Genomic DNA, 26,627 nt, shown 5'->3' with positions numbered 1-26,627 from the left:
AGGGAGAAGCAAAATAAACAGACATTTATTCCAACTTTTTTTTTTGCAGAAACATTTATTCCAGCTTATTACAAGTATCCTTTTATGAACTCTATGTACCACATGCTTGTACCAGTTTGTGTATGTCAAGCAAGAGGTGTTTGTGCTGTGTGTAAACAGTGATACATACAGTGTCGTCATTCTTTGTAACATCTGGTGCAGTTTTATAACTTTCAAAACGACGAAAACATCTTACACAAGACCTGTCTCCGTCTAGCGGAAGTAGCCGTAGAGCTCCAGGAAGCAGATGCAGAGGTTCCAGGTGTTACTGGTCGTCGGCCCCGTCAGAGCAAGCCGGAAGAACCGGAACGGCAGCAGCGCCGACGGGCCTGTGATCGGCCACGACGCAAACTGTCCTGGCTGGCAAATGGCCCGCTCGTCCTCGTTAACAATGAGGCTTGTCCAGTTCTCACCATCCATGGATCCCTGACATGCGCGATGCATGGTTAGCTCATGTCAACCATTCAGCTCTCAGGAGAAACGCAAAGCAAAGAAAGATTTGTACCTGAAGAACCCAAGACCTCATAAATGCCGTAGAACCATCCTGCCTTACCGTGTAGTAGTTGCACATAAGCTGCACGAAAACAGAACACAGTAACTTAACGTCTTTGCTCAAATCAAACAAAAGAACCTTTTTTCTTTTATTTCTTCACATACACAACCTGGTGGTCCTGTCCAATGTCTACCATCCACCAAGAACACTTCTTGCCATCTTCGTCTCGAGGCCCAGCAAAACAAGTCCCCTGATGTCATGTGTCCTAACATGTCAACTTTATCCCATGCAAGGGAAAATTATACTAAAAAAAATGTTTTCCAATCATTCTCAACAACACCAATACCTGGTAATTTTTTGAAACCAGAGCCTTTGGATCCGTGTACCTCGAATTTGGGCTGCTTGCTGTGACAGTGATATTCTGGTCGCAGAGAATTAGATCCACTGAAAACCCGAGTTACTTCTATGTTGAATACTCACAAACACAAACCTCTCTCTTACCTTGGCTAAAACAGGATTGATCCATTGATGCTTCCCGAATGACGTCCCAGCATAGTAGATCACACCATTGTTATCACCATCAGAAATATACTGAAGCTCTCTATAGCTTGAGCGTCTATGTAGAAATCTCTCACTGGAAGGTTTAAGGTTCATAAATATTCAGGCATACCAACCCTTACTGAACTTGGTAAATGCATTAACATATACTGACCATTTGTTTGTCATCATCATCCATGGACCAGCATTAGAGAACTCAATGGCTTCTGCAACCTGTTATCCAACAAGTAAATCAGCTGTACAGTTCCTGTGTAGGATAACATACCCTGACGTGCCAAAAAAATGGATCTATATAATTACTAACCAACTGTCTGAATAGTTCTATGTGCTTTGCTAGGTTACTTTTCTCCATCTGCAGAGAACCAACAAGTGTTTATTAGGAGCAAAACAAACATTCAGCAGAAGGTTAAAACTGATCCATGATAGGACAATATAAAAACAACCGGTAGTACCCGCTGAAGGAGAGACGGCGGCATTAAAGGGAACCGCACAAATGGTAGTAAAGTATTGATGGCCGTGAGCCTCTCTCCAAAGAGCTGCTCTGGTGTTGAAGTGCTTAATAGCTTATCTACAGAACTCCAGTAAAAAGTTTCACAAGCCTCCATACACCATGTTAAGATGGCATCCAGAACCTTCTCTTCCGATGTCACAGTCATATCACCTTGCTGCAAAATTACTACTAATATGACCAATGTCGACAAGAAAAACTAGCTAAACTTCTCAGCAACGCAGTCCATTTAGGACAAATCTTATGCATGCCATTTCGCAACTCGCAAGAAACTTAGCATGCAGTTCCGTACAGATTTATTCAACTATGTAATCCTTAACTTTAATACATGTCACTGATGTTCAGCATATGTTGGCAAAACCAACATTTGAAATAATAAAAGAGAGCTTTCACCATCCATACCCAACCAAGATGACATTCGTTTTTATTCTGTTTCAACAGGTGCAGGTTGATCAACAGATTCCACCCAACAATTGTAGGATTGGATTACTACTGAAAAGTTACCATTTTACAAAGACTACAGGAAGAAACCTTTGCTTGGTAGGAAAAGTCCGAAATTAGATATGAGATTTCTTTTGAAGAGCTTTATCAACACAGTTATAATCCTTAAGTTGTTTCTAGTAACATCACTGCACTTGTGGGAGGTGACAGTTGAAGCAATCTATTACAGCTTTCGAATGTGATGCTCAATCTCAGTGGTCTGGTCACCTTATATCTATTTTCTCATGGACGTCATTCGTATTTGGCCTGACTGCAGGGCAATTGATAAAATGAAAACAGTATTCCAACTTGCCTGAAGAATATCCTTAAACGTTGCCTCATCTAACAGCACAAAGTCCGTGCAAGCAGTTGTGCAATAATCAAAGTGTGTTGCAAAATTCTGTTTGCACATTTCTTCAAGCAGTTTACAAGATGGTATTGATGACACTGCTTGTAATACTGAACATACTGTGTCCTGCAATAAACTTTCAGGGGTCAGTCTATGCCGAGCCAGCTAGCAAGTTCACCAAATGTGCACAAGCCATATCCCTTAAATTCGGAAAAATAAGCTTCTTCCAGTAGAACAGTCGAATCCTGCATGTATAATGCAGATGGAAATTTGTATCAATATCTTAAAGAATTGAATTCTGAGGCTAATGGCCCCACTTGTACAACCAGCACAGGCCCGCGTCAAGTCTTGAATAGCAACAGATAAAAGTTACTAAATTGCATCACTTGGTGTACCATTCTATGTAAGAGAAAGCAAAGGTACCTCTGAAAGGAATTCCATAATTCTTTTACAGCATTCAAACTGAAGAACAGTGATGCCGAACTGATCTGATAATAAGAGCAGCTGAACCAATGCAGGTGTGATATACCGGTTATCCACTTTAAGTTCCCCACTGTACATAAACTGAAGGAGGAGAGAAAATGCTTCAGCAGAAGCATCTTCGAAAAATACATTCGGAGCACTGCTTTCTTTCATCCCATTTGTGAACATCTGCATAAGTATACTATTATCTTTGATTACGCTAAGTTCGATGCACTATGCCAAAATGTGAATATTGGAAACCAACAAAGAAAAAACCAGAAACAAATACAATGTCGGGACGAAGATGTACCTTGGCGAATGGCATGCTCCACAAGCTAAGGACTAGTTTGTGAGCCTTGGCAACAAAACCTTGTCCACTAACAAAGATATTTATATCACTATGCTCACCACTTGCAAGGAATTGTTTGATTTTCTGCACAGTCACTGGAGCCTTGAAAGGGAAATAATCAACTTGATGGGCTTGAGATCCACTACTTGATACTTCTAAGTTTCTACTAGACACAGAGAGATCATTATCCATCTTAGTAAAACAGTCGAGCATTTCTTCACAACGTTTTACCAAAGGTTTAACTTTAAATTGTAAGCTCAACTCCAGCAGTGAATCCAGTTGCCATTCCGCAATCTGCGTTAACCCCAAAATAAGAGCACACTATACATTAACGGTCTCCACCATTGCATAATTTCAATATAAGAGCATTTGAAACAAATTGAAGCTTACCTGAGTAGACCCTGTATAGATATACTCAAGAAGCGAGTGGAGAACTGGGTAGGAGAATGACGGAAGCTCGATGGCAGTTCCACTCATTGAGATAAAATCAAACTCTCCAGAAGCAGCCAAGACAATTTTGTGCGCAGGGACAACCTTTCTTTCACTACCAACAACGAACATAGCATCGGAGAAATCCCAGCTCTCAAGAAAGTCTGCAATCACCCTTTGCTCACAGCCATCTTTTGATTCTTCATTTTTAGCATGACCTCCTTCCCCGTGCCGGTCAGCATATGCATACTCAATGTGGCTCCAACGGATGCTGTTTTGAGGAGCTGATGGAAGAACACTTATATTTCGGTAGCCCACGTGCTTGTCCCAGCTGGATAATCCGACATACTGAACATTTCGGTTGGGTTCAGGGTCGAGCCACTGGAAGAGGACATTGTTGTTTGGATGCCTTCCTTGTCCAATGCTTATCAATCCATCATAGATGCTGATCCAGTAGCTCTGGAAAGATGATGAGCGGCATAGGCCGACTCCAGCTTCATCGACAACAGTCCTTCCGTCCACTTCAATCTTCAACCTTTTGTTCCTATGGCTACCCAGGATGACAGCGTAATGACGGCTGCTGTCCATTTTGTAGTGGTAGTGCTGGCTCCCAGGTTGTTCACGGAACACCAGGGTAACATCATTCTGGGCAGATGCCTCAAACGCAATGCACCCTCGCCCCGCCTCCAGAAACCGGAACTCCTCGCCCCAAGCACACTTGAAGGGGGCAACTGTTAGGGATCTTTTTTTGTCTTCTACTCTCATTGTGCAAGCAGTTTAACTGAAAAGATGAGGACAACAACACGCCATGATCAGTAGCACCACAAATAACAACAGCAAGTGGATGCACAATATAGGTAGAAAAATAGGAGAGTAGTAGCCAGTCAGATAGCTATGGAGGTACAGAAGAAATTTCAGAACATACAGAAATCATATCAGACACAGAAGGGTACGACCTAGCATCAGGGGCTGATCTAGGGGGGGGGGGGGGGGGGGGGGGGGGGCGTGGTTCTTTCAGCTTAAGTCTCTCTTCGCATAGAAACAATGGTGAAAAGAAAGCCCCTGAGAAACCCTAGACTGTAACCATATCCCATATCCTGATCAATGGACATGTGTTATCGCTTACTGTCTTACTGAAGAATATGAGCAAGAAACGAATTCCTCTGCACTTCCCTTGGATTATTTTTGGCCTAAAATTCAGAAGCTGAAACAAACCTTGGATTTGGTTTTGGTCACAGTTAATAGCATCATTATTAAGGACGGTTTCTTGCCTAACTGAGAAAGGAAACAAACTGCAAACATTAAAGAATCTACGAATTTATGTCCGGTAACAAATGGGCAGACATGGGACTGGAGTGATCATACATTTTATCTCCTGTATTTGGGCTTGGCACCTCAACAAACTCAGACACATGCTCACACAGAGTACGCACAAATTGACACCAAGAGCAAGCTCGTGTACATATAAATTGACACCAATAGCAAGTTGATGGTAACATACAAGGGCAGATTCTATTCTAGCCATATATGCAAGAGCAAATTCCTTTTGTAGATACACAACTTTATATGACAGCAAATTTCATCACTAGGCTATCCCAGAACAATCCGTTCTATAATAGCTACAGAAAGGGGAAAAAAGAAATCCTCCCTCACCTTGTCACAGCTGGTACGGCGGGGACCAGGCGAGCAGCGGCCTGATTTCGGTGAAACGAAGAGGGGACCAGGCGGCCTCGACGCGGAGGCCGACGGACGACCCCGGGATGACGCGCGGGCGGCGTGCGGGGCGACGGCGTCGGGCGGGCGGAGGCGCGCCGCGGGGCGACGCGACGCTGTCAGCAGGTACGGATCGGGTACGGGATTAGCGGCGATTTGGGAAATTGCCCGCTAGGGTTCCATTCCAGCTGCGGGACAGTGTGCGTCCTATCGTCGTTTAGTTTTTTTGTATAACAACGGCAATAATATCAGTAATCAGTGGGAGGAATAATGAATCTCAGCCGTCCAGCGAGTGACGAGACGGATGGGGGCGAGGACGCCGTCCGTTGACTCAAGTTGCAAGCTCCTCCCTGCTCGTTTGGCAAAATCCAGACTTCAAATCCAAATTTTATGTTTGGTTGGCACTAGGATTTTGAGGTGAAATCCTTACCGACACAAATAAGCAACGATATAAACATTGGACCTCTGCTGTTCACACGTACAACGGTGTTTTGCAACCGCAAGTCTCGCACTCCCATGTATCGGCCATCACGGACGTAAGTAGCTTCACCTTATACAAAGAAGGGCACGCTAAGCTACCGTCGATTGATCCTTGCTCGGCGGAACTACAACTTGCCTTGCCGATCACTGCTGCTATTATAAGGAACGAGTTCGGCTAGTACATGGTTTAGCGGGTGAAGAATGCCCTAGCTAGGCAATGGCTTCGACGACGGTAGCTTTGGTGATCCAAAATTCGGTGGCGTAGCGTCGTCTCCCCTTCCTGGTTCCACTTTGCTCTTGCAGCGGTGAACAGGCCAGCCCCCCCCCCCCCCCTTGCATCACCACCACGCCAGTGTTTTTTTGTGCAGCCCTCCCCGGCGCCTTCATGGGGGATCGGCCTACCCTAAACCGGTCGCCCCTAGATGGCAATTAAGAACGTTCAGGAGATGGGAATGCCCTTGGCCTGGCGGCGGGGATTCCCGGCCGGTGGTGATGGATTCCAATGGCGGCGAATCTCATGGGTGGTGGTGGTTGAAGGAGACGCGGACGTCGGGCGTGAGCGGATTTGTGAGATGACGGGGTGTTGGACGCAATTTGGTTTTTCATACTGCTTCAATCAGTTGGATTTGTTGAATGATTTTCCTAGATAGACAAACACGTTCATGTTGAAATTCACAAACGAATTCCGCGAATTCAAACCCAAATGATGGGTGCCAAACAAGCTTTCACGAAGTGACATTTTTCTCCAGAGAAAAGATTCCCAAAGTCCATCTCATATATGATACTCCATCCACTCCATATTTTTTATGGAATGAAGGGAGTATTGTATTTATCAAGGAAAAGAGTAGACAATATAATATAATCAAAGGACAACAGGACACAATATGACCTGTAAAAATAAAATTACAACAAAAGGCATACTAGTCATCTCCTTCATTCTCTTGTTTGTCGCCTGCTGGAGCTTGAAAAATACACTAAACATACATTAAAGGATAGGGACACTTACAAACGTGCTCGCTATACAATACTTTGAAGACGACGATAGCCACTCGCTACTAACAACGAGATCCGTGGCCGCTAAAGGAATGTCGGTTGGGGCGACACCACACACAACACGAACTTGCAATCCTATACCACCAATCAAGAGGGTTGTAGAAACCAGACCTTGTCACAGAAGCATAAAATTGAAGAGGCCGAAGTCACCGCGTCAATAACCACTCTACTGCTTTTCTTCGTAGACACAACAACTGCCAACATCCAAAGAGAACCAACAGATCTAGCGACACCGACCCTCATGGGCATTCATTGGGTTCAAATGTATTATCGTATGATAAGAGCATCTACAACCGAACCTAACTAATCTGACCCCCTAAATGTCTGCGGGCGCGCCCGAGCGCGTCCGCGGACAATGACCGGTCACTTCTCAAAAGTCCGCTTGCACAAATGGATACCTCATTAGCAAATCCCAAAATCCATACAATTACATGCAATGTAAAACCTACTCCAAATCTTCGTCGACGGCCATCCTCCAAGTCTTTGTTGTTCCCTTCTATGCCCATGTCCGACAGCCGTGAGGCCTAGGAATTAAAGGTCCAGTCACCGGCGAGAAAGAGTAGGACATGAGACATAGGATAGAAGTCATCGCCGTCCATTCCCTACTCTTCATCATCGGAGCCCATGGGCCTGGACGCCGCTGGTGGAGGTGAGATCGATGATGGACTAGGATGGGCGAGCCTCACGGTTGCGGCGCCAGGGAATGTCGGTCACCCTTTGCGGCTACGCCCAACCGACGGTGTACGCCTCCACCTCCGCGAAATCGCCCTCGAGGGCTACTGTGGCCTCCTGCGCCCTCTGTCTCACATATGGCGGGCACGCCTCGCGTCTGCAGTGGACGTGCCGTAGGCATTTGCCTCCGACAAAGAGACCGACTCCGTGCGGATGACGCGCCGCCACCCCTGGGTTGGGTGCCAAACGGAACACACCACCTCCAGCAAGGCGGCAGTCACGTGCCTCGAGACGGGTCCAAGCGCCATTTGCGCGGACGCAATGGATTCCCGCCATATCGAGTTTGACTGATGTCCAGCGGACTCCTCTTGGGAGCGGTGAAGAGCCGTGTGGACAGCCATCTCCTCCTCGGCCCCGCATGGGACGAGGTCCCAATCGATGGATCTGAAGATCTCAGAGTCGGATCAGCTGCCCATCATGCCGGACAAGGCTGGAGATCGCCGTAACGGAGCTTGGGGCGGAGTGGAGTGACTAGGGTTTCGTCCGTAATGCGGATGGAGATGAATATATGTGGGGTCGGATGTGGTGTGTTAGTTCCACTAAGGATAAAAATTTAGTTCATAGGTGTCTCGGTGATGAGCTGGATATAAAGACAATATACTATCAGCATTATGTCACGTTGCTTAATGCAATGCCTTTTTTTACTTAATATTTGAGATCCATGTTGTATAGCGGTCTTGGAGTGGAGTATCAGCTATAGATGCAGTTGGATAATACTCTATAAATATAATGATGTAATGCTTATATACAACCATGACATCCATAATTGTAATCATAAGAACTGCAATTTAATTGATACACAATTGTAATTTGTTCATCACGTCTATGCTATATCCTAGTCCATTCACTCCTTATTGTTTTCAACCACATCAAGACTCTTTCTTTATTGTTTACAATCTGATTTGGTTATTTATTTTGCTTGCATTCATCAATTCCGACCACACTATACGTTAATCCTTATAACTAGCAAGGCTAATGGGACTAATAACCAAAACCAAGAACTACTCTAAGTGTGTGCATGTACTGATCATTGAGTGCAATCCAAGCACTCTTACTGGTTGGATAAATCTTGATCCTCAAATGAGGGGAAAACTTTCTGCTAGCTATATGGCCCTTCTCCTAGGAGCCCAACAAACTTCCAAGTAGGGAAGTAGCAATACACTCCCACATAGTGATGCCGATTTAGTCATGTGGATCCCACTTATGCACAAAAAGGATTCCTCACTTCCCAGCATGGAATTATAAAAAGAAAGATATATTTACTGTTCGCTCCCTCATGATGGGCATTCGGGTACCCTGAACCGGAGTTGAATTAACCGAATTGTTGGGTATCTTCATGTTAGGGGTCGGGTTTTGATTCCTTCCTATTCGGTCTTCGGGTTCCACTCTTAAAAACCTTAAATAACCAAACTGACCGATATTTTAGTAGCCCATGTTGTGCGGCCTAGTTAAGTGAAATCCAAGCCTAGGTCCGCACAGCATGAGACGAAGGGCCACAGGCCTCAGACTCGCATCGCACGGTGCTACTCGCTTCTCTCTCTGCTTCTTGACTCTCTACCTCTCGCCCTAACCCTAGCGTTAGCGGCGGGGTGATGTCTACTACACAACTTGTTCTTGTAGACTCGTATTGGGCCTCCAAGCGCAGAGTTTTGTAGGACAGTAGCAAATTTCCCTCAAGTGGATGACCTAAGGTTTATCAATCCGTGGGAGGCGTAGGATTAAGATGGTCTCTCTCAAACAACCCTGCAACCAAATAACAAAGAGTCTCTTGTGTCCCGAACACACCCAAAACAATGTCAAATTGTATAGGTGCACTAGTTCGGCGAAGAGATGGTAATAAAAGTGTAGTATGGATGGTAGAAATATTTTTTTATAATTTGAATAAATAAAAACAGCAAGGTAGCAAACGATAAAAGTGAGCACAAACGGTATTGCAATGCTTGAAAATGAGGCCTAGGGTTCATACTTTCGCTAGTGCAATCTCTCAACAATGCTAATCTAACTGGATCATATAACCATCCCTCAACGTGTGATGAAGAATCACTCCAAAGTTCTTATCTAGCGGAGAACATAAGAAGAAATTATTTGTAGGGTACGAAACCACCTTAAAGTTATTCTTTCCGTTCGATCTATTCAAGAGTTCGTACTAAAATAACGCAAAGTTATTCTTTCTGTTCAATCTATCCAAGAGTACGTACTAAAATAACACCATATGATACGCATCAACCAACTCTAATGTCACCTAGATACTCCAATGTCACCACAAGTATCCATGAGTTAATTATACGATACGCATCAAACAATTTCAGATTCATAATACTCGATCCAACACAAAGAACCTCAAAGAATGCCCCAAGATTTCTACCGGAGAAACAAGGACGAAAATGTGCATCAACCCTATGAATAGATTACCCCAATGTCACCTCGGGAATCCGCGAGTTGAGTGCCAAAACATATATCAAGTGAACGAATATAATACCCCATTGTCACCACGAGTATTCATATGCAAGACATATATCAAGTGCTCTCAAATCCATAAAAGTATTCAATCCGATAAAACGAAATCTCAAAGGGAAAACTCAATTCATCACAACAAGATAGAGAGGGAGATACACCATATGATCCAACTATATTAACAAAGCCCGTGATACATCAAGATCGTGCCATCTCAAGAACACGAGAGAGAGAGAGAGAGAGAGAGAGAGAGAGATTAAACACATAGCTACTGGTACAAACCCTCAACCCCGAGGATGGACTGCTCCCTCCTCATCATGGTGGCCGCCGGGATGATGAAGATGGCCATCGGTGATGATTTCCACCTCCGGCAGAGTGCCGGAACGGGGTCTAGAATGGTTTTTCGTGGCTACAGAGGCTTGCGACGGCGAAACTTCCGATCTAGGGTTATTTCTGGAGGTTTCTGTATTTATAGAATTTTTTGGCGTTGGTTTCACGCTAAGATGGGCCTCGAGGTGAGCACAACCCACCGGGGCAAGCCAGGCCCCTCTGGCGCGCTGTGGTGGGTTGTGCCCTCCTCGTGGCTCTTCCGGCTCTCCCACGAAGCTTCGGGGGTCTCTTTTGTTCTGAAAAATCGGCAAAAAGCTTCAGCTCATTTGAAGAATTTTCATTTCTGCACCAAAAACAACACCACGGTAGTTCTGCTGAAAACAGCGTCAGTCCGGGTTAGTTCCATCCAAATCATAGCAAAACCATATAAATTTGTTGTAAACATGGCATGAATACTTCATAAATTATAGATACGTTGGAGACGTATCACGGGGGCCGGTGGCGCCTGCATGGCTGCACTGCTGCCGCTGAATGGCAGCTGCTGCTCATCAGCTCGTTCGTCGTGATGTCGGCCGCCACAAAGGAAAGGACGACCGACGAAGCGTGACGCCCTAACCCCAATCCCGACCGTTGACGTGTGCTGCAACGACGCCGATTGCAGGAGCCGAGGGGGATGAAAAGTGTTGGAGTCAGCGATGGCAACTTGAGTCCCACTCCGGACTCCCCATCTCCTTCATCTTGTCTCATGTATGTTTATGTTGCACGATTTATTGCTGGAGCCGAAGGCAACGAGAAGAGCTGGAGTTAGCGACGGCAATGTGAGTCCCAACGTGAGCCGGAGTCAGCGGCGACGGTTGAACCTATCACCTATTATTGTCAAATTAATGTCATGTTTGCTGAATTTGTGCACAACTCTATTTGAACTTTTGCTACTGTGATTGTCAGGCTAATGTCATGTTACTAGCAAGATGTTGGTTGTGCACTGTTTTATTTGTACTCTGAATTTGCTTTACTGCATTTGGTCTGAATATTTCGGTGTTTATTTTCTTTGGGTACTTGAATTATCGGAACCGAAATTTTTGGGTAATTTGGGCTCGGGTATTTTTTTCTCGACTAAATTTTAGTTTTCATTTTGGACTAACCGAATTACCCATAAACTAATAGAACATAATTACCCGAACGCCCAGGGTGAACGCTCCCATTGCCATATGCTTGTCTCGACCAAATTTCAAAGATAAAGCTGGCTTGCTAGCTCGACAGGGTTTTCAAACATGGAAGCCGGGTCGAAGGGGCAATGGCCCCCTTTGAAAAATTGCAACGCGGGCAGCCAAAATCCACAGCTCAGCCTGCATTACATCAACCGGACCACACAAGGCACTCGTGCAAGAGGGAAAAATCCATGCAAGCATCCAAACACGTCCGGCTGGGTTGTCATAGTGATATTGTAAGATGTCCTTTTTTTTTCCATTTCCCATGTGAAAAAAAATTACTCAAAAAATCCAAAAGAAAAACATTTTAGTCGCCCTGACCCACCGTGGACCGTGCTCACGCGCGTCGACCGCGCAACGGCTCAAACGCGTGCCCCGCTGGATTCGCTCCACGCCATCTCGTTCATCACCGTGTCGCCGCCTACCGGGCCCCAACGCCCCTCTCCACCAATCCAAAATTCGAAACCGCTGGAGAAAAAACCACGTCCGTCTCCACAGCCACACAAGATGTGTGGGTCCCACCTGTATGCCGAGCCGCTATTTTTTTTCTAAGAGGGAACCAGGAAACATTCCCACGGCACCCCCCTGCATGTGTCTGACTAGTGGGCCCAGCAGGTCGTCGGTTGAGCACTAGAGTCTTCTCAGCGCATCGTCGTCGCCGTCCCCAGTTCCCCCGTTCACTTTGCTCCTCCCCTCCCTCCCCTCTCGCCTTCCGCCACGCCCGCGAAAACCCTACCTCCGGAGGCCGCTTCCCTTCCCTTCCCCGGTCACCGCACCGCCGGGCGAGATGATGGGGTACCAGAAGGGCGTCGACATCGAGGCGGGGACCTCCGGCGGCGGCACCGGCACCACCGCGCCGACCCGGGGGCTGTACCCCGGGATGACGGAGAGCCCGGAGCTGCGCTGGGCTCTCATCCGGAAGATCTACGTCATCCTCTCCCTGCAGCTCCTCCTCACCGCCGTCGTCGCCGCCGTCGTCGTCAAGGTCCGCGCCATCCCGCACTTCTTCGTCTCCTCCAGCGCCGGCCTCGGGCTCTACATCTTCCTCATCATCTTCCCCTTCATCGGTGAGGCCTCGAACCAGCACTCCCTCCCTCTGTTCCGTTACGAATTTGTTCCTGGGGTTTCGGTCCGATCCGATTGCCGGCAGGGTTTCCGCGACCGCGAGCGTCTCGAATATATTCCGTTCTTATTATTGCATTTCCTTTTAGAAATCAGTGTTTAATTCGCACCAATTTATACCCGATAACGATAGCTGTATGCGTGCGATTTAGTCATGAGGGTCTTGGTGAGAGGACTGGACTAGCTTTCCCTTTGCGTGCTCTGCTCTGCTCTGTACTCCATTACCTTTGAGATGTTCTGCTCTTTACTATTACCTTTGAGATGCCGTCGCGTACCCGCAAAGCTATGGATGTGTTGTAGTACTTACAAGTTACAACTCCTGAATTTTGCATTAACGCCCCATGTACTACTCTTAATTTTGCTTTACTAGAATGGGACGTGGTTGCTTTGTGAATTTACAGCTGGTATGATCTGTTAGTACTAATTAAAATGCTTGTTAATTTTTGTACACAGTGCTGTGCCCGTTGTACTTCTACCGCCAGAAGCACCCGGTCAACCTGCTGCTGCTTGGCGTCTTCACAGTGGCCATCAGCTTCGCTGTGGGCATGACATGTGCCTTTACTAGCGGTAAGTGTCTTCTCACCATGTACTCTGCTCTGCTGCTTATGTAAATCAGCATCCTCTAATGCCCCTCTCATTAATTGTGTTAATTCATTGCATATGACTTGTAGATATTTTCCCACTATTAGTTAGTCACTACTACGTACGGCAAGTGGATATTTCCTACGTACGGAGTAGCTATTATTGTGAAGCATTATGTTTGTGTGTGGACTGGGTTCAGAAATACATGTGCGGCCAATTTGTCATGGCCATGCAAATGATACACACTCAGGCAGCCCATGTGACTATCATTGATGCATTTTCCCAGTCTGTTGAGGGCCAAGTTGTAGCTGTCGGTCACCTTTTATGATATGCTTGTCTGAGTTGAGCATTTGCAATATTAGCAGCTAGTAGGATTGCTTTCCGAGAAGACCTTGCTTTGCTATTCTCAGCCGCTACTTGTCGAACTAAAAAATTAGCAAATAGCAGTAACCTTTGCTTTTCATAGAACATTGGTTGGATCGTACATATTTATTTACTGTTTCTTCCTGCCACTATTTGTTGTAAGATACATAGTGATGTAATAGTATCAATTTGATCTGAAGGGCCGTTTGATCCTAATAATAGGCCAGCCAATCTGCTCAAGTTGGCATGGTTTTAGCAAGGACGTGCTCAAGTTGGCATGGTTTTAGCAAGGACGTGGTTTAGGTTGCACGACTAGCTTAAACTTTTATCGAAATAAAAGGGATTTTCACATGATATATCATACAACTGTGACAAGACAATAGATGCTTCATGGGTTCATCAGATACATGTGCCACTGCCTGGCAGCCCATGTAGCTGTAGTTGATGCATTTTCCCGGCCTGTGTTGAGGCCCAAGTTATAGCTGCTGGTCAGCATTTATGATTGAGATATATGTGTCTGAGTTCATCTGAAGTATTACTTTTTGTGAAGACCTTGCTTTGCTATTTTCAGCTTTTACTTTTTGAAATCAGAAATTAGCAAACAGTAACCTTCGCTTTTCATAGAAGTATAGAACATTGGTTGGATCATGCATATTTATTTACTGTTTCTTCCGGCCACTATTTGTTGTAAGATACATAGTGTTGTGATAGTATCAATTTGATCTGAAGGGCCGTTTGGCCCAATAATATGCCAGCCAACCTGCTAAAGTTGGCATGGTTTTGGCACGGACGTGCTTTAGTTTGCGCGACTAGCTTAAACTTTTATCAAAATAGAAGGGATTTTTACATGATATATCAGACTAGTGTGGTGTCAAGACAATAGATGCTTAATAGGTTATTTTAAGGGTACTCCATGCATGTGCTGATTAAGAGCCTGTTCGGAAGCTCTCCCGACTCTCAACTCCGCTCCGCAAGAGGAGCTGGGTTCGAGCCGCTCCGCGCGATTGTGCTGGCACTCCCTCCGCTCCGGGAGCTGCAGTGGGGGAGCGGAGGGGGTCCGAACAGGGCCTAAATCTCATTGGATTGAAGTGATAGAAAATACATAACCTTTTGATTTAGACAAAGTTATGTTGTCAGGCACTCTGTGATCTGTCATCCATTTGTGCTTGCGTCAGCGTTCATACCACTCCATTTTGGGGTTGTACCAATTCCAAGGCATCCCACTATTATTATGACACGTTTTGTTTGCATGTGGACTCGGTTCAGAAATACACACTGTCAATTTGCCATGGCCATGCAAATGGTAGACACTGCCAGGCAGCCCATGTGACTATAGTTGATGTGTTTTCCAGTCTGTGTTGAGGGCCGATTTGTAGTTGTTGGTCACTTTTTGACAAGACCTGTTATTTTCAGCTGTTATTTTTGAACTAAGAAATTAGCAAACATTAACCTTTGCTTTTCATAGAACATTGGTTTCATCTTGCATATTTATTTACCGTTTCTTCCGGCCACTATCTGTTGTAAGATACATATTGTTGTGGTAGTATCAATTTGATCTGAAGGGTCGTTTGGTCAAATAATAAGCCAGCCAACCTTCTCAAGTTGACATGGTTTTGGCAAGGACGTGGTTTAGATTGCACCACTAGCTTAAACTTTTGTTGAAGTAAAAGGGATTTTCACATGATATGGTGACTTCATAGGTTATTTTAAAGGTACTTCATGCATGTGCTGGTTAAATCTCATTGGATTAAAGCGATTTGATTGAAAATACATAATCTTTCGATTTAGACAAAGTTATGTGCTGTTTTTCTGTCATCCATTTGTGTTTGGGGTTGTACCAGTTCTGAGGTTCGCTCTAGCTTGTACCACATCCAACGAGGTTGCTGATAGTTTGCTTCTTCAATGCGTCACTGCCATTTACTTCAGATTTTAGCATGCACGTGTTTTTATTGTTTGGTCAGATTTACATGAAAGTTTCTTTTGGGAAGGCATGTTTGAGATGATAAGAAAGCAATTAGTTCATTTAGTAGCTAATTTTCCCTGCTTTTGTGATGCACTCCCTGTGTAAACTAATGTAAGATGTTTGCTGTGCGTCGCTGAAATGGTCCACCCTGTGCACAGGCAAGGTCATTCTGGAGGCCGCGATTCTTACAACAGTGGTTGTCTTCAGCCTCACTGCTTACACCTTCTGGGCCGCAAAGAGGGGCCAGGACTTCAGCTTCCTTGGTCCTTTCCTATTTGCTTCTCTCATCATGTTGCTCGTCTTTGGGTTCATTCAGGTCAGATCGATGCCTATGCGGCTCGCATTAATATTAATTCCCTTCTCTGGTTAATTACGTGTCGTCCATTTATCAGTCTTCTCTATTACTCTACATTAAGTACTGATCAAGGCTTCTTTAAATATGCAGATCCTCTTCCCGATGGGCAAGCTCTCTCACATGATCTATGGCGCATTGGCGGCACTCATCTTCAGTGGCTACATTGTCTATGACACGGACAACATCATCAAGCGTTACACCTACGACGAGTATGTCTGGGCCGCCGTCTCGCTCTACCTTGACGTCATCAATCTGTTCCTGGCCCTGCTGACCCTGTTTAGGGCGGGTGACAGCTAAGCGCATCGCCCTGTGGCTTGAAATCCCGTGGACGAATTTGGTATCCCGACGAGTCCTTGACTTGAAGAATTGTATAGGCTGGTATCGCTGGCACGGTGAAGATGTTGCTTAGCTTAGTTGAGTTGATCCCTAGTAGAGAGGAAACATGTGAAAACTGTGCAATCGGTTCTATGGATGGTGGATGTGATGCTGGGTTGGTGGTGTTGCTGCGTGTACGGTATCGTTTATTACTATCACTGTTTCTGATATCATTTCTATCTCTACACTGCACGTTAACCAGAGTGGCGCGGTGGCTAGCTTGGCCATCTCCGTCTCAGGCCAGACGAGAGGTCTCATGTTTGAACAATAGCCAAATCCTGTATGAAGGATAGCTGTGTTACGTATAGGTACCCACTCAGCACTGTATATGGACTGTTATTCACGAATAACCAGCGAGTTCGAGGACTGTAGGTGCAGTAAGAAGTTAATGACAGTTTGACGCTTTTGTTTTTCTTTCTTCCCCCCGAAGAAAGAGAAGGTGATACTGCCTCCGGTGTCTCCCCTCCGCTAACGACTTCGGTCGTCGGTAGTGAGGGGGGTGGCCGGATCTACGCGGGTGGATCGTTTTTAGGCTCTTGTAGCTTAAGTTTTTAGCTTGTTTATCGTCTTTGCTTAGGCGGCGGTGATGGCGACGCTGAATAAAATTTCTTCAAACCCTACTCCAACAAGGCGATCGGTTCTATGGTTGGGGTTGAATTTGGACATCTGTCTGTTTAAGCAAGGATGGTGCGGTGGCGGCGACATCCTCGTGGTTGACATGTGTCCTCAGGCTTCGCCATTGCGACGACGTTTGCCCTAGTGCCGGCACAGAGCTTGGGAAGTAGTCCAAGAGCGGATGCAAATTGTGGTCTGTATCGACGGCATAGTGGATCGTGTTCGTGGTTTGTAGATGGCAGGTTTGGTTTCCTCCTTCGACGTCTTAGTCATGTGGGGTGATAGATCTGGAGTTCGATGGCGTGTCCGGGGTGTTGCCCTAGTTTGATTTGTTTATGTAGGCAGGTTTGGTTCCTCCTTCGACGTCTTAGTCATGTGGGGTGATAGATCTGGAGTTCGATGGCGTGTCCGGGGTATTGCCTAGGTTTGATTCGTTTATGTAGGCAGGTTTGGTTTCCTCCTCCGACGTCTTAGTCATGTGGGGGTGCTAGATCTGGAGTTCGATGGCGTGTCCGGAGTGTTGCCCCGGTCTGATTCGTTTATGTAAAGACTAGCATTTTGCTGTCTTTTTAACTTTGCCAGATCGGTATACACGTGGCTTGTATTATGATCCTTATGATATATAAATGAAACAAACATTACCATGAAGAAAGGTGCAGTTTAGACATTTGGTCGGGACATATGGGGATGGGTGGTGGGAAGGGGGGGGGGGGGGGTGAAGATGGTCTACTACGAGTAAGAGGCAACCCCTAAAGGAAGGACATCATAGGTAGATCAAACTATGCATTTCACAAAGGGGCAGACCCCAAGATATTGTTACAGGAAAGGGATAAAGGGAAACCAAGCCATCGGTCGATATCACCCCGATGGCTGGCTAGCATGCGAGGCCTCCAAAGAATAGCGCCATTGCGACAATTTTTGAGGATAAGGGGGAGCGACGGTTGTAGGCCGCGAAAGACAACTATGTTCCAGTGCTTTCGAAGTGGGGCAAAACTTCTGAAACCTTCCGCCTAGTTTTGGGAAAGTTCCAAAAGTATATTTTGTTATTTTTTTCTATCTTGTTTTCTTGTCTTTTCGGTTTCTGTTTTTTGCTTCTTTTTCTTTTTTTCTCTGTTTTATGTGTTTCCTTTTTCTTTTTTAACATGCGAATGGTTTTTAATTCACTATTTTTTAAATTTACATAAAAAATTCAAGCTCTCAAACACTTCTAAAATTCATGAATATTTTCCAATTTATGAACAATTTTCAATTTTTTTAAAGAGTCCATGAAGAAGCTTTTAAATTTGTCAACTTTTTTAATGATTTTCCTTAAATTCATGAACATTTTACCAAAGTTATAATTTTTTTTAATCCATGAATATTATTTGAATTCATTAACATTTGAAATTTATGTTTTTTTTATAAATTTGTAACCTTTTGAATTCACAAACATATTTTCAACAATTTGATCATTTTTTGTCGACGCGAGCGGTCGCTCGATACATATCACGTCAAGTGATGTATATCAGTGCCCATTCTTTGTTTCGCCCGCAGCGAGCCGGAAGAACTGCTTGCCTCTGGTGCTTTGTAAATGGGCCGGCCAACGCACTTCCTGTTCTTTTTTTTCTTCTATTTCTTCAATGTAAAATCTTTTGCATAATTTTTTGGATTATTTTTGGGTGATAATAGTCTGTTAAGTCCGAATTATGACTTTTATCAAGAGAGGAGCGAATGTCCTCGTCCTGTTGTAGAATGTTTGTCAAAGGCCTGATGATTGTAGAGAAATATTTTCTCCCAACCTTAACTCATGAAGCATGCACAGCTATGCCCGCTGCGCGCGGGGGGAGGGGGATGAAGATGCTCTAACTGTAACTAAGAGGCAACCTCTCAACGGAGGAACTACATCATAGGTAGACCAAGCTATGCATTTCACAAAGGGGCAGACCCCAAGATATGTTACAGCAAAGGGATAAAGAGAAACTGAGAGAGGGAGGGGGCAGGGGGCTTGGAGGTAGTTGCAACAAACACCTTCTAGCTATGAGTAAGAGGCAACCTCTGAAGGAAGGACATCATAGGTAGATCAAACTATCCATTTCACAAAGGGGCAGACCCCAAGATATTGTTACAGCAAAGGGATAAAGGGAAACCAAGCCATCGGTCGATATCACCACATGGCTGGCTAGCATGCGAGGCCTCCAAAGAACAGCGCCATCGCAAGAATTTTTGAGGATAAGGGGGAGCGACAGTTGGAGGCCGCGAAAGACAACTATGTTCCAGTGCTTTCAAAGTGGGGCAAAACTTCTGAAACCTTCCGCCTAGTTTTGGGAAAGTTCCAAAAGTATATTTTGTTATTTTTTCTGTCTTGTTTTCTTGTCTTTTCGGTTTTGGTTTTTTTTTCTCTGTTTTATTCGTTTCCTTTTTCTTTTTTAACACGCGAATGGTTTTTAATTCACTATTTTTTAAATTTACATAAAAATTCAAGCTCTCAAACACTTTTAAAAATCATGAATATTTTCCAATTTATGAAGAATTTTCAAGTTACTTTTTTAAAAAGTCCGTGAAGAATTTTTTAAATTTGTGAACTTTTTTAAATGATTTTACTTAAATTCATGAACATTTTCACAAAGTTATAAATTTTTTAAATCCATGAATATTATTTGAATTCGTTAACATTTGAAATTAATGTTTTTTATAAATTTGTAACCTTTTGAATTCACAAACATTTTTTCAACAATTTGATCATTTTTTGTCGACGTGAGCGGTCGCTCGATACATATCACGTCAACTGATGTATATCAGTGCCCATTCTTTGTTTCGCCCGCGGCGAGCCGGAAGTACTGCTTGCCTCTGGTGCTTTGTAAATGGGCCGGCCAGCGCACTTCCTGTTCTTTTTTTCTTTGATTTCTATTTCTTCAATGGAAAATCTTTTACATAATTTTTTCAAATTTTTTTGGGTGATAATAGTCTGTTATGTCCGAATTATGAATTTTATCATGAGAGGAGCGAATGTCCTCATCCTCTTGTAGGTTTGTCAAAGGCCTAATGACTATAGAGAAATATTTTCTCCCAACCTTAACTCATGAAGGATGCACAACTATGCCCGCTGCGCGCGGGGGGAGGAGTGGGGGGGGGGGGGGGGGTGAAGATGCTCTAACTGTGACTAAGAGGCAACCTCTCAACAAAGGAACTACATCACAGGTAGACCAGGCTATGCATTTCACAAAGGGGCAGACCCCAAGATATGTTACAGCAAAGGGATAAAGAGAAACTAAGAGAGGGAGGGTGCGGGGGGACTTGGAGGTAGTTACAACAAACACCTTAGGATTCAAATGGAAGCAACCAAGCTATCGGTCGATATCACCCCAATGGCTAGCTAGCAAGCGAGGCCTCTAGAGAACAACGCCATCGTGATAATTTTTGAGTATAATGGGGAGCGACGGTCGCCGTGAAAGACAACCATGTTCTGGTGCTTTCAAAGTGGTTGAAACTTCTGGAACCTTCCGCGTAGTTTTGGGAAGGTTCCAAAAGTATGTTTTGTTATTTTTCCTACCTTGTTTTCTCGTTTTTACGGTTTCTATTCTGTTTTTTTTTTACTTTTTTGTCTGTTTTATGTGTTTCCTTTTTCTTTTTTAACACGTGAATAGTTTTTAATTCATGATTCTTTTCAAACATACTAAAAAATATTCAAGCTCTCAAACATTTTTCAAATTAACATTTTTTTCAAAACCCATGAAGAAAATTTCAAATTAGTGAACTTTTTAAAATGATTTTAGTTAAATTCATGATCATCTACCCAAATTTATGACTTTTTAAATCCATGAATATTATTTGAATTCACTAACATCTGAAATATAGTTTTTCCTAAACTTGTAACCTTATCGTGTCAAGCGATGCATATCATCGCCCTTCTTTCTCTCGCCCGCAGTGAGAGGGAAGAACTGATCGCCTCTGGCGCTTTGTAAATGGGCCGGCCAGCGCACGTCTTATTCTATCTTTTTTTCTTTTATTTCTATTTCTTCAATGGAAAATATTTTACATAAGTTTTTGGGTGATGATAGTCCACTATGACCGAATTATGAAAGTAAACTTTTATCAAGAGAGGAGCGAATGTCCTCGTCCTCTTGTAGAAGGTTTGTCAAAGGCCTAATTATTGTAGAGAAATATTTTCTCCCAATCTTAACTCATGAACGATGCACAACTATGCCCGCTAACTAGCAACATGCCGATATCTTCTCACTTGGCAATATCTCTGATATCATAGTGTTAAACCATTTTTGCTGGTATTCACCCCGGGGGGGGGGGGGGGGGGGGGGAGTCCTCATCTGAATTATTAAAAACTGATGTTCATCTAGTGAAAAAAAAAAGTTCTTGCAGCTTTTAGAGAATGTTGGTAGCGTTAAAAAAATGTTCATGCATTTCAAATATTTGTAAATGAAAAAATAATGTTCGGTTAATTTAGAAAAATGCTTCGCACCATTCAATTATAAGTTCGGTCTTTTAAATAAATATTCATGCATTTAAAAAATATGTTCATGAAATTTTTAGGAAATGTTTATACAATGCAAAAAAATATTCACATACTTTAATTTTTTGGGTACCATTCTAAAAATGTTCATGCCATTTAAAAAAAATCTTCATGCATTTCAAAACTATGTTCTTGACGGTTGAAGTCTTTTAATACTATAATATAAAGAATGTCCGTGTAACGTAAAAGAAATGTTTTGTACCATTCAAAAAAAAAAGTTCAACATGTATTTGAGACTGTTTAACATTCATTCGGAAAGGTATTCAGACATGTATATGAGAATAATGTTTAGCACATATAGAAAAGTGTTACCCACGTATACAAAAAATGTACAACATATCTTGAATAGGTCAACATGTATTTGAAAAAAGAGAAAAGAAAGAGAAACCAATACAAATAAGACGGAAGCTTTTAAAACCAGTTTGAACCGGTCTTATAAAACCTTCCCAAAACCACTCCAGGGAGCTACACAGGGGCGGAGCTTCCTTGGGGCTAAACTAGGCCATGGCCCGCCCAGGTTTTTGCACTTTCTGCAGGCTACAGCCCTAAGCACGCACCTCGTTCCCTTTTCAGTTTACACGATCATTTCAAGCACGAAGGCTCGATCCCTCGTCCTTTTTTCAGTTTATTTACACGATCATTTCAAGCACGAACGCTCGGTCCTCGCACAAAAGTTATATTGTTCACTGACTAATGCCCACCCAGTTTCTCCTTTGAAGCTCTGGACAGACCTTCTGCGTTGCCGCTCGGCTTCCTCTTCAGTTGGCGGGGGAGCTTCCAAAGCTATTGTATCAGATTTTCAACCCGGCCAATGAAGTCATGTCAGTCGTACAGACACATACTATCTCCGTCCCAAAATAAGTGTAACTTTATATTAAAATTGAAACACTTATTTTGGCACGGAGGAAGTACTATATACTGCACTAGAATTTCAACTACCGGACGAAGACGAAGCACAACTGTGTTCCCCAAGTGCTCTCGCCGCGAAAACGCACCAAACGGGGTCGTGACCTTGGCGCGTATTCCACGTACGAGCCCTGCCCGGAGCAAATGTCTACGCTAATGCAACAAGAAAACGACGTCCCGTCCATGATTCGTATCCCGGCCATGACTCGTATCCGTCCGTATCCGACTGTGCTGTGGATCCGATGACTCGTAGCCCTGCCCGGTGGAGGTCGCAACTCGCAAACCAGATTTCGACTTGTTTTGCAAGGCCATGGTTTATGAGCATCGCAGCCAAGCGCTTTGCATTCCTGGTTTTTTGTTTGTTGGCGAAGGAGTAGCGGCTGGGTGATCCTCGGGCTAGCAGTTGTAGAACGATCCAACTCCGCGACACAAAAAGCCCCGCGGGCATCGATGAAGCTTCTTCCGGCCAACCTCGGCCTCACCCTCCTCCTCGTTCTGAATACCAATGGCTGCAACTACCGGCGGCGGCTGATTAAGTTTTTTTTTTGGTGGATACTGATTAAGTATTTAGAGTACATTACTAGTGGTCTCCAGTCTCCACCACGGAGCAGTCCCCCGGCAGCGGCCTGCAGCGGTCTCCACCACGGTGCAGTGTCCCGGCGGCGTAGCTCCACTGGTGCGGAGTTGCGACGTCCCTTCGGTTCCCTGGATGGCGTTGGATCCTTGCCCGAGGCGGCAATTTGCATGGGCGTAGACGACCGGCCGGGCCAACAGCGGCGAGCGGCGAGCGGCGTGCGGGGAGGCAAAGAAAAGAGGAACTTGCAGCGGCAGCGCGCGGCCAGCGCGGAGCGAGCAGGGGGAGACGAAGGAAAGAGATATTTTCGTATGGTGTGAACAGTGGACGTGTTTTCTTGACCATAATAGGCCATGTCATCGATCTGTGGATGGGTATCCTGACCAATAGGCATCGGCTATATGGATTGTATGTTTCTTTGTCAACCAATAGGTTTCAAGCACCTGGATTATGTGTTCTTTGTCAACCAATAGGCTTCAAGCACATGGATTATGTGTTTCTCTGCCGACCAATAGACTTCGAGCACATGGATTATGTGTTTCTTTGTCAAAAAATGTTTCTTTGCCTTGAATAGACTTCTAAGTACATGGGTTGTATGTTTCTTTACCAAAAAAGTGTGTTTCATGCACTATGTGTAAAAATATTATATATAAGAAAAGGGAATTAGGATATAAAATAATAAAGGGAATAAGAACAATAAAATACTTCCCTCACAAAAATTAAGAAAAAGAGGGATAATTTCGCAGTGGAATCTACTACGACAAACCACACCCAGTCGATGAAGTCAATTATAAAATAATAATTAATAACACATGTATAGTAACAGCACGAGGCCCGGTCCAACCGAGAAGCAAGAACTAAAAAGAGAAGAACCCCATCTAGCCAGGGCCCCGCCTCCCTTTCGCGCTTCCCGGGAGTCAAAAATAACCTTTCAACATGCCCATCGACCCTTCAAGGGTCGTGGTGCATTCCCAAACGGGCTCTACACTACCGTCCTACGAGAGTCTATTGTTTGAGCAAGGTTTCTGTCATTACCACACAATGATATGACGAGTGACATCTTGCGCGATGCAGGAGATGGTCATGTCGTATCGAGGGTATGCAGGACGATGAAGATACCAACACGGATCATGCAACGCTAAGGGTAGTCCCGGCCATGAGGGTATCATCAAGATTATGTCCTACGCAGATCTTTAGAGGGAGAAGTTCATGCTTCCCCTCTCCCCCGGCAAGCAGTGGAAGAGAGCAGCTACACGAATACCTATGCGCGAGGATTGCAAAGGTTCGAACCCCCTCTAATGTTGCCCTGGCCCTCCTTTTATAGTTCAAGGGGCCACCACAATGGCAAAAGGGTCATTACAGGGGTGATTGGACTAATACAGTGCTATTATACCCAACTCTGTCAGTTAAGACAAAGCGCATTAAATGCGCTGCTAGGTGTCGTGCGGGGAGGTAGCCCCGGCAAGGTTGTCGCGCCGCTTATCGAGCTACCTCGCGCCCTGCCGTTTTTCAAGATCTTAAAAAAGGCAGGTCCAGTAAAATGGACTCCGGAAGCGGAGGCTGCGTTGCGAGACCTGAAAAGATACTTGTCCTCTACGCCAACTTTAGTCGCGCCTAAACCACAGAAGCCGTTGCTACTATATTTAGTAGCAACGAATCAAGTGGTCAGTGTTGCACTAGTTGCGCAGAGAGAAGCCGATGATGAGGAAGCAACCACGGCAGGACCCCCCGTCGATGAAGTGGCAATCTCCGTGGCAGGGCCAGATGCTGGGAAGGTGAAAATAATGTGGAAAGAGACAACTGAAGGACAAGCTACTTCAAAGAAGAGAGCGGAAGGCCGTAGGTTCGACCCATACCTGGCGCGTCAAAGATGTCGGCGTGGAGCCGACGATCTATGGGGCAGTGCAACCCCTTTGTTGGTTCGGCGTGGGGTGGCGATCGACGCAAAGAGCAAACACAACGAGGAGTGAACGATTTTACCCAGGTTCGGGCCGCCTGGAGGCGTAAAACACTACTCATGCCTTTGGTGTATTGGAGGTGTTTGAGCACTAGTACACGGGGCGCTCTCCCCCAGCAACCAGCGCAAGAAAGCAGCTACACGAATACCTATGCGCCAGGATTGCAAAGGTTCAAACCCCCTCTAATGTTGCCCTGGTCCTCCTTTTATAGCTCAAGGGGTCACCACAGTGGCAAAAAGGTCATTACATGGGTGATTAGACTGATACAGTGCTATCATACCTAACTCTGTCAGTTAAGACAAAGCGCATTAAATGCGCCGCTAGGTGTCATGCGGGGAGGTAGCCCTGGCAAGGTTGCCGTGCCGCTTACCCAAATACCTCCTATTAGCGTGACACGCCATCAAGACGGGTGTCAATAACGGTGGTTCACTCCTCCAGCGCGCTGCCACGTGCCCGACAGGATCTACCCAGCTGCTTGAGGGCTCGACACCGCATTGATTAGTGACTGGCGACTTGATGAGGTGGAGTGGTGGCAACTGGTTGTGGCCTGCCGGCGTGGAGCTTGCTGGGTCTTTGTCTTGAGGCTTCGCCTTGACCTTGGCGGCCTTGGATACCTTGCTGGGGTGTCTTGGTCTCGATTTAACCACAGCTTTAATCCCGCCAGCCTCGCCTGGCCGGCAAGGGAGACTTCTCTGAAACCCTTGAGATTAATCGTTGACTTGGTTTGGAGCTTGGGATGCCCGGCAAGACCTGGTTGTCCCCGGCGGCCACGCCGGTCTGTGCACAAGTCATGGGAAAACAAACACCCCCGTTTGTGTACACCGACAGGTTGAGTTAAACCTCGTGGGTACAAATTATGGCCAAAAGTGGGTTGTAAAATATTATTGATATTCTTTAGTATATGGTTAGCCCATATACCACAAAAGAAAATCAGTGTCAAACACCAGCGGGCCAAGATTTGCCAACGACATTTAGGTTATTATCATTTTAATTCTTCAAAATTCAAACGAAACATGAAAATCCCGAGACTTGACATGGTGTCATGATATGCGCCCCAGAGGTGGTAAAATTTGAGAATATGCTGTAACAGTTGTAATGTAGACTACTGACAAACTAAACCGTCTCCGAGCAAGAAACTAGGTTTCAAGAGGGAACGTGTCCGGTTTGCATGCGAAGCTACCGCTGCTTCCTTCGTTGGCCTTTAAATTTTGTGCAAACTCAATAAATACCATTACATGAAACATGTCAATATTTGACATTTTTCTGGGTCCGTTTGCTATATTTAAGACATTAAGTGCATTTCTATGTATTTAATGGACATCGTTAAAATTTAAACTGCATGTACATGAAGTTATGGCCGAGTGGATTGAAATACATTATTGATGGTCTTTCGTATATGTTTAACCAAAATACCACCAAATAAAAGTAGTCCCATAAAGTGGGCGAAGATTCGGCCATCGAAATGTAGGTCATTCCAGTTAAATTGTCAGAAATTCGAACAAAGTCAAAAATTTAGAGAATTGACATGGTGTCATTATATGACCTCCAAAGACTGTGATAAAATTTTAGAATGTTTCGCAAAAATTGCCACGCAGATTACTTACAAACGTGCCATTTTTTAGGAAGAAACTAGGTTTTTTGAGACGGCACAAATCCGGTTTGCATTGGAAGCG

The 26,627-nt window shown here is 44.7% G+C and overlaps 2 protein-coding genes across 3 annotated transcripts; one reads left to right on the top strand and one right to left on the bottom strand.

Moving 5' to 3' along the window:
- Positions 1-5: 5 nt before the first annotated feature.
- Positions 6-5,736, bottom strand: LOC109732346 (BTB/POZ domain-containing protein At2g30600). Of its 2 annotated transcripts, none has more exons than XM_073511208.1 (13): positions 5,321-5,736; positions 3,629-4,448; positions 3,200-3,532; positions 2,851-3,078; positions 2,388-2,553; positions 1,543-1,751; positions 1,395-1,442; positions 1,245-1,303; positions 1,034-1,166; positions 879-953; positions 702-782; positions 545-613; positions 6-465 (listed from the first exon to the last, which is right to left on the bottom strand). In XM_073511208.1, exons 2-13 carry the CDS (start codon positions 4,430-4,432, stop codon positions 253-255), a joined length of 2,418 nt encoding a protein of 805 aa, XP_073367309.1. In that variant the 5' UTR covers positions 4,433-4,448; positions 5,321-5,736; the 3' UTR covers positions 6-252. The 2 variants fall into 2 exon arrangements, with proteins under 2 accessions (XP_073367309.1, XP_020147114.1); XM_020291525.4 differs by having other exon boundaries at positions 1,543-1,755; positions 2,392-2,553.
- Positions 5,737-12,262: 6,526 nt separating this feature from the next.
- LOC109732348 (protein LIFEGUARD 2) lies at positions 12,263-16,570 on the top strand. Its single transcript, XM_020291527.4, has 4 exons — positions 12,263-12,704; positions 13,213-13,326; positions 15,826-15,983; positions 16,113-16,570. The coding sequence occupies exons 1-4, from the start codon at positions 12,425-12,427 to the stop codon at positions 16,317-16,319; spliced, it is 759 nt and encodes a 252-aa protein (XP_020147116.1). The 5' UTR covers positions 12,263-12,424; the 3' UTR covers positions 16,320-16,570.
- The last annotated feature ends 10,057 nt before the right edge of the window (positions 16,571-26,627 follow it).

The sequence above is a fragment of the Aegilops tauschii genome, chromosome 3 (assembly GCF_002575655.3).
Source record: "Aegilops tauschii subsp. strangulata cultivar AL8/78 chromosome 3, Aet v6.0, whole genome shotgun sequence".
NCBI lineage: Eukaryota > Viridiplantae > Streptophyta > Magnoliopsida > Poales > Poaceae > Aegilops > Aegilops tauschii.
Note: the sequence above shows the minus strand (reverse complement) of the source record. Positions and strands in the feature narration are given on the sequence as shown.

Bases quoted from the DNA above. Each gene is read 5' to 3' on its own strand.
- LOC109732348 (XM_020291527.4), top strand. From the start codon at position 12,425: ATGATGGGGTACCAGAAGGGCGTCGACATCGAGGCGGGGACCTCCGGC. The intron at 12,705-13,212 runs GTGAGGCCTCGA...TTTTGTACACAG, and splicing joins CATCATCTTCCCCTTCATCG to TGCTGTGCCCGTTGTACTTC. The intron at 15,984-16,112 runs GTCAGATCGATG...TTAAATATGCAG, and splicing joins TCGTCTTTGGGTTCATTCAG to ATCCTCTTCCCGATGGGCAA.
- LOC109732346 (XM_073511208.1), bottom strand. From the start codon at position 4,432: ATGAGAGTAGAAGACAAAAAAAGATCCCTAACAGTTGCCCCCTTCAAG. The intron at 3,533-3,628 runs GTAAGCTTCAAT...GGGTTAACGCAG, and splicing joins TCTATACAGGGTCTACTCAG to ATTGCGGAATGGCAACTGGA. The intron at 1,443-1,542 runs GTACTACCGGTT...GGTTCTCTGCAG, and splicing joins CGCCGTCTCTCCTTCAGCGG to ATGGAGAAAAGTAACCTAGC.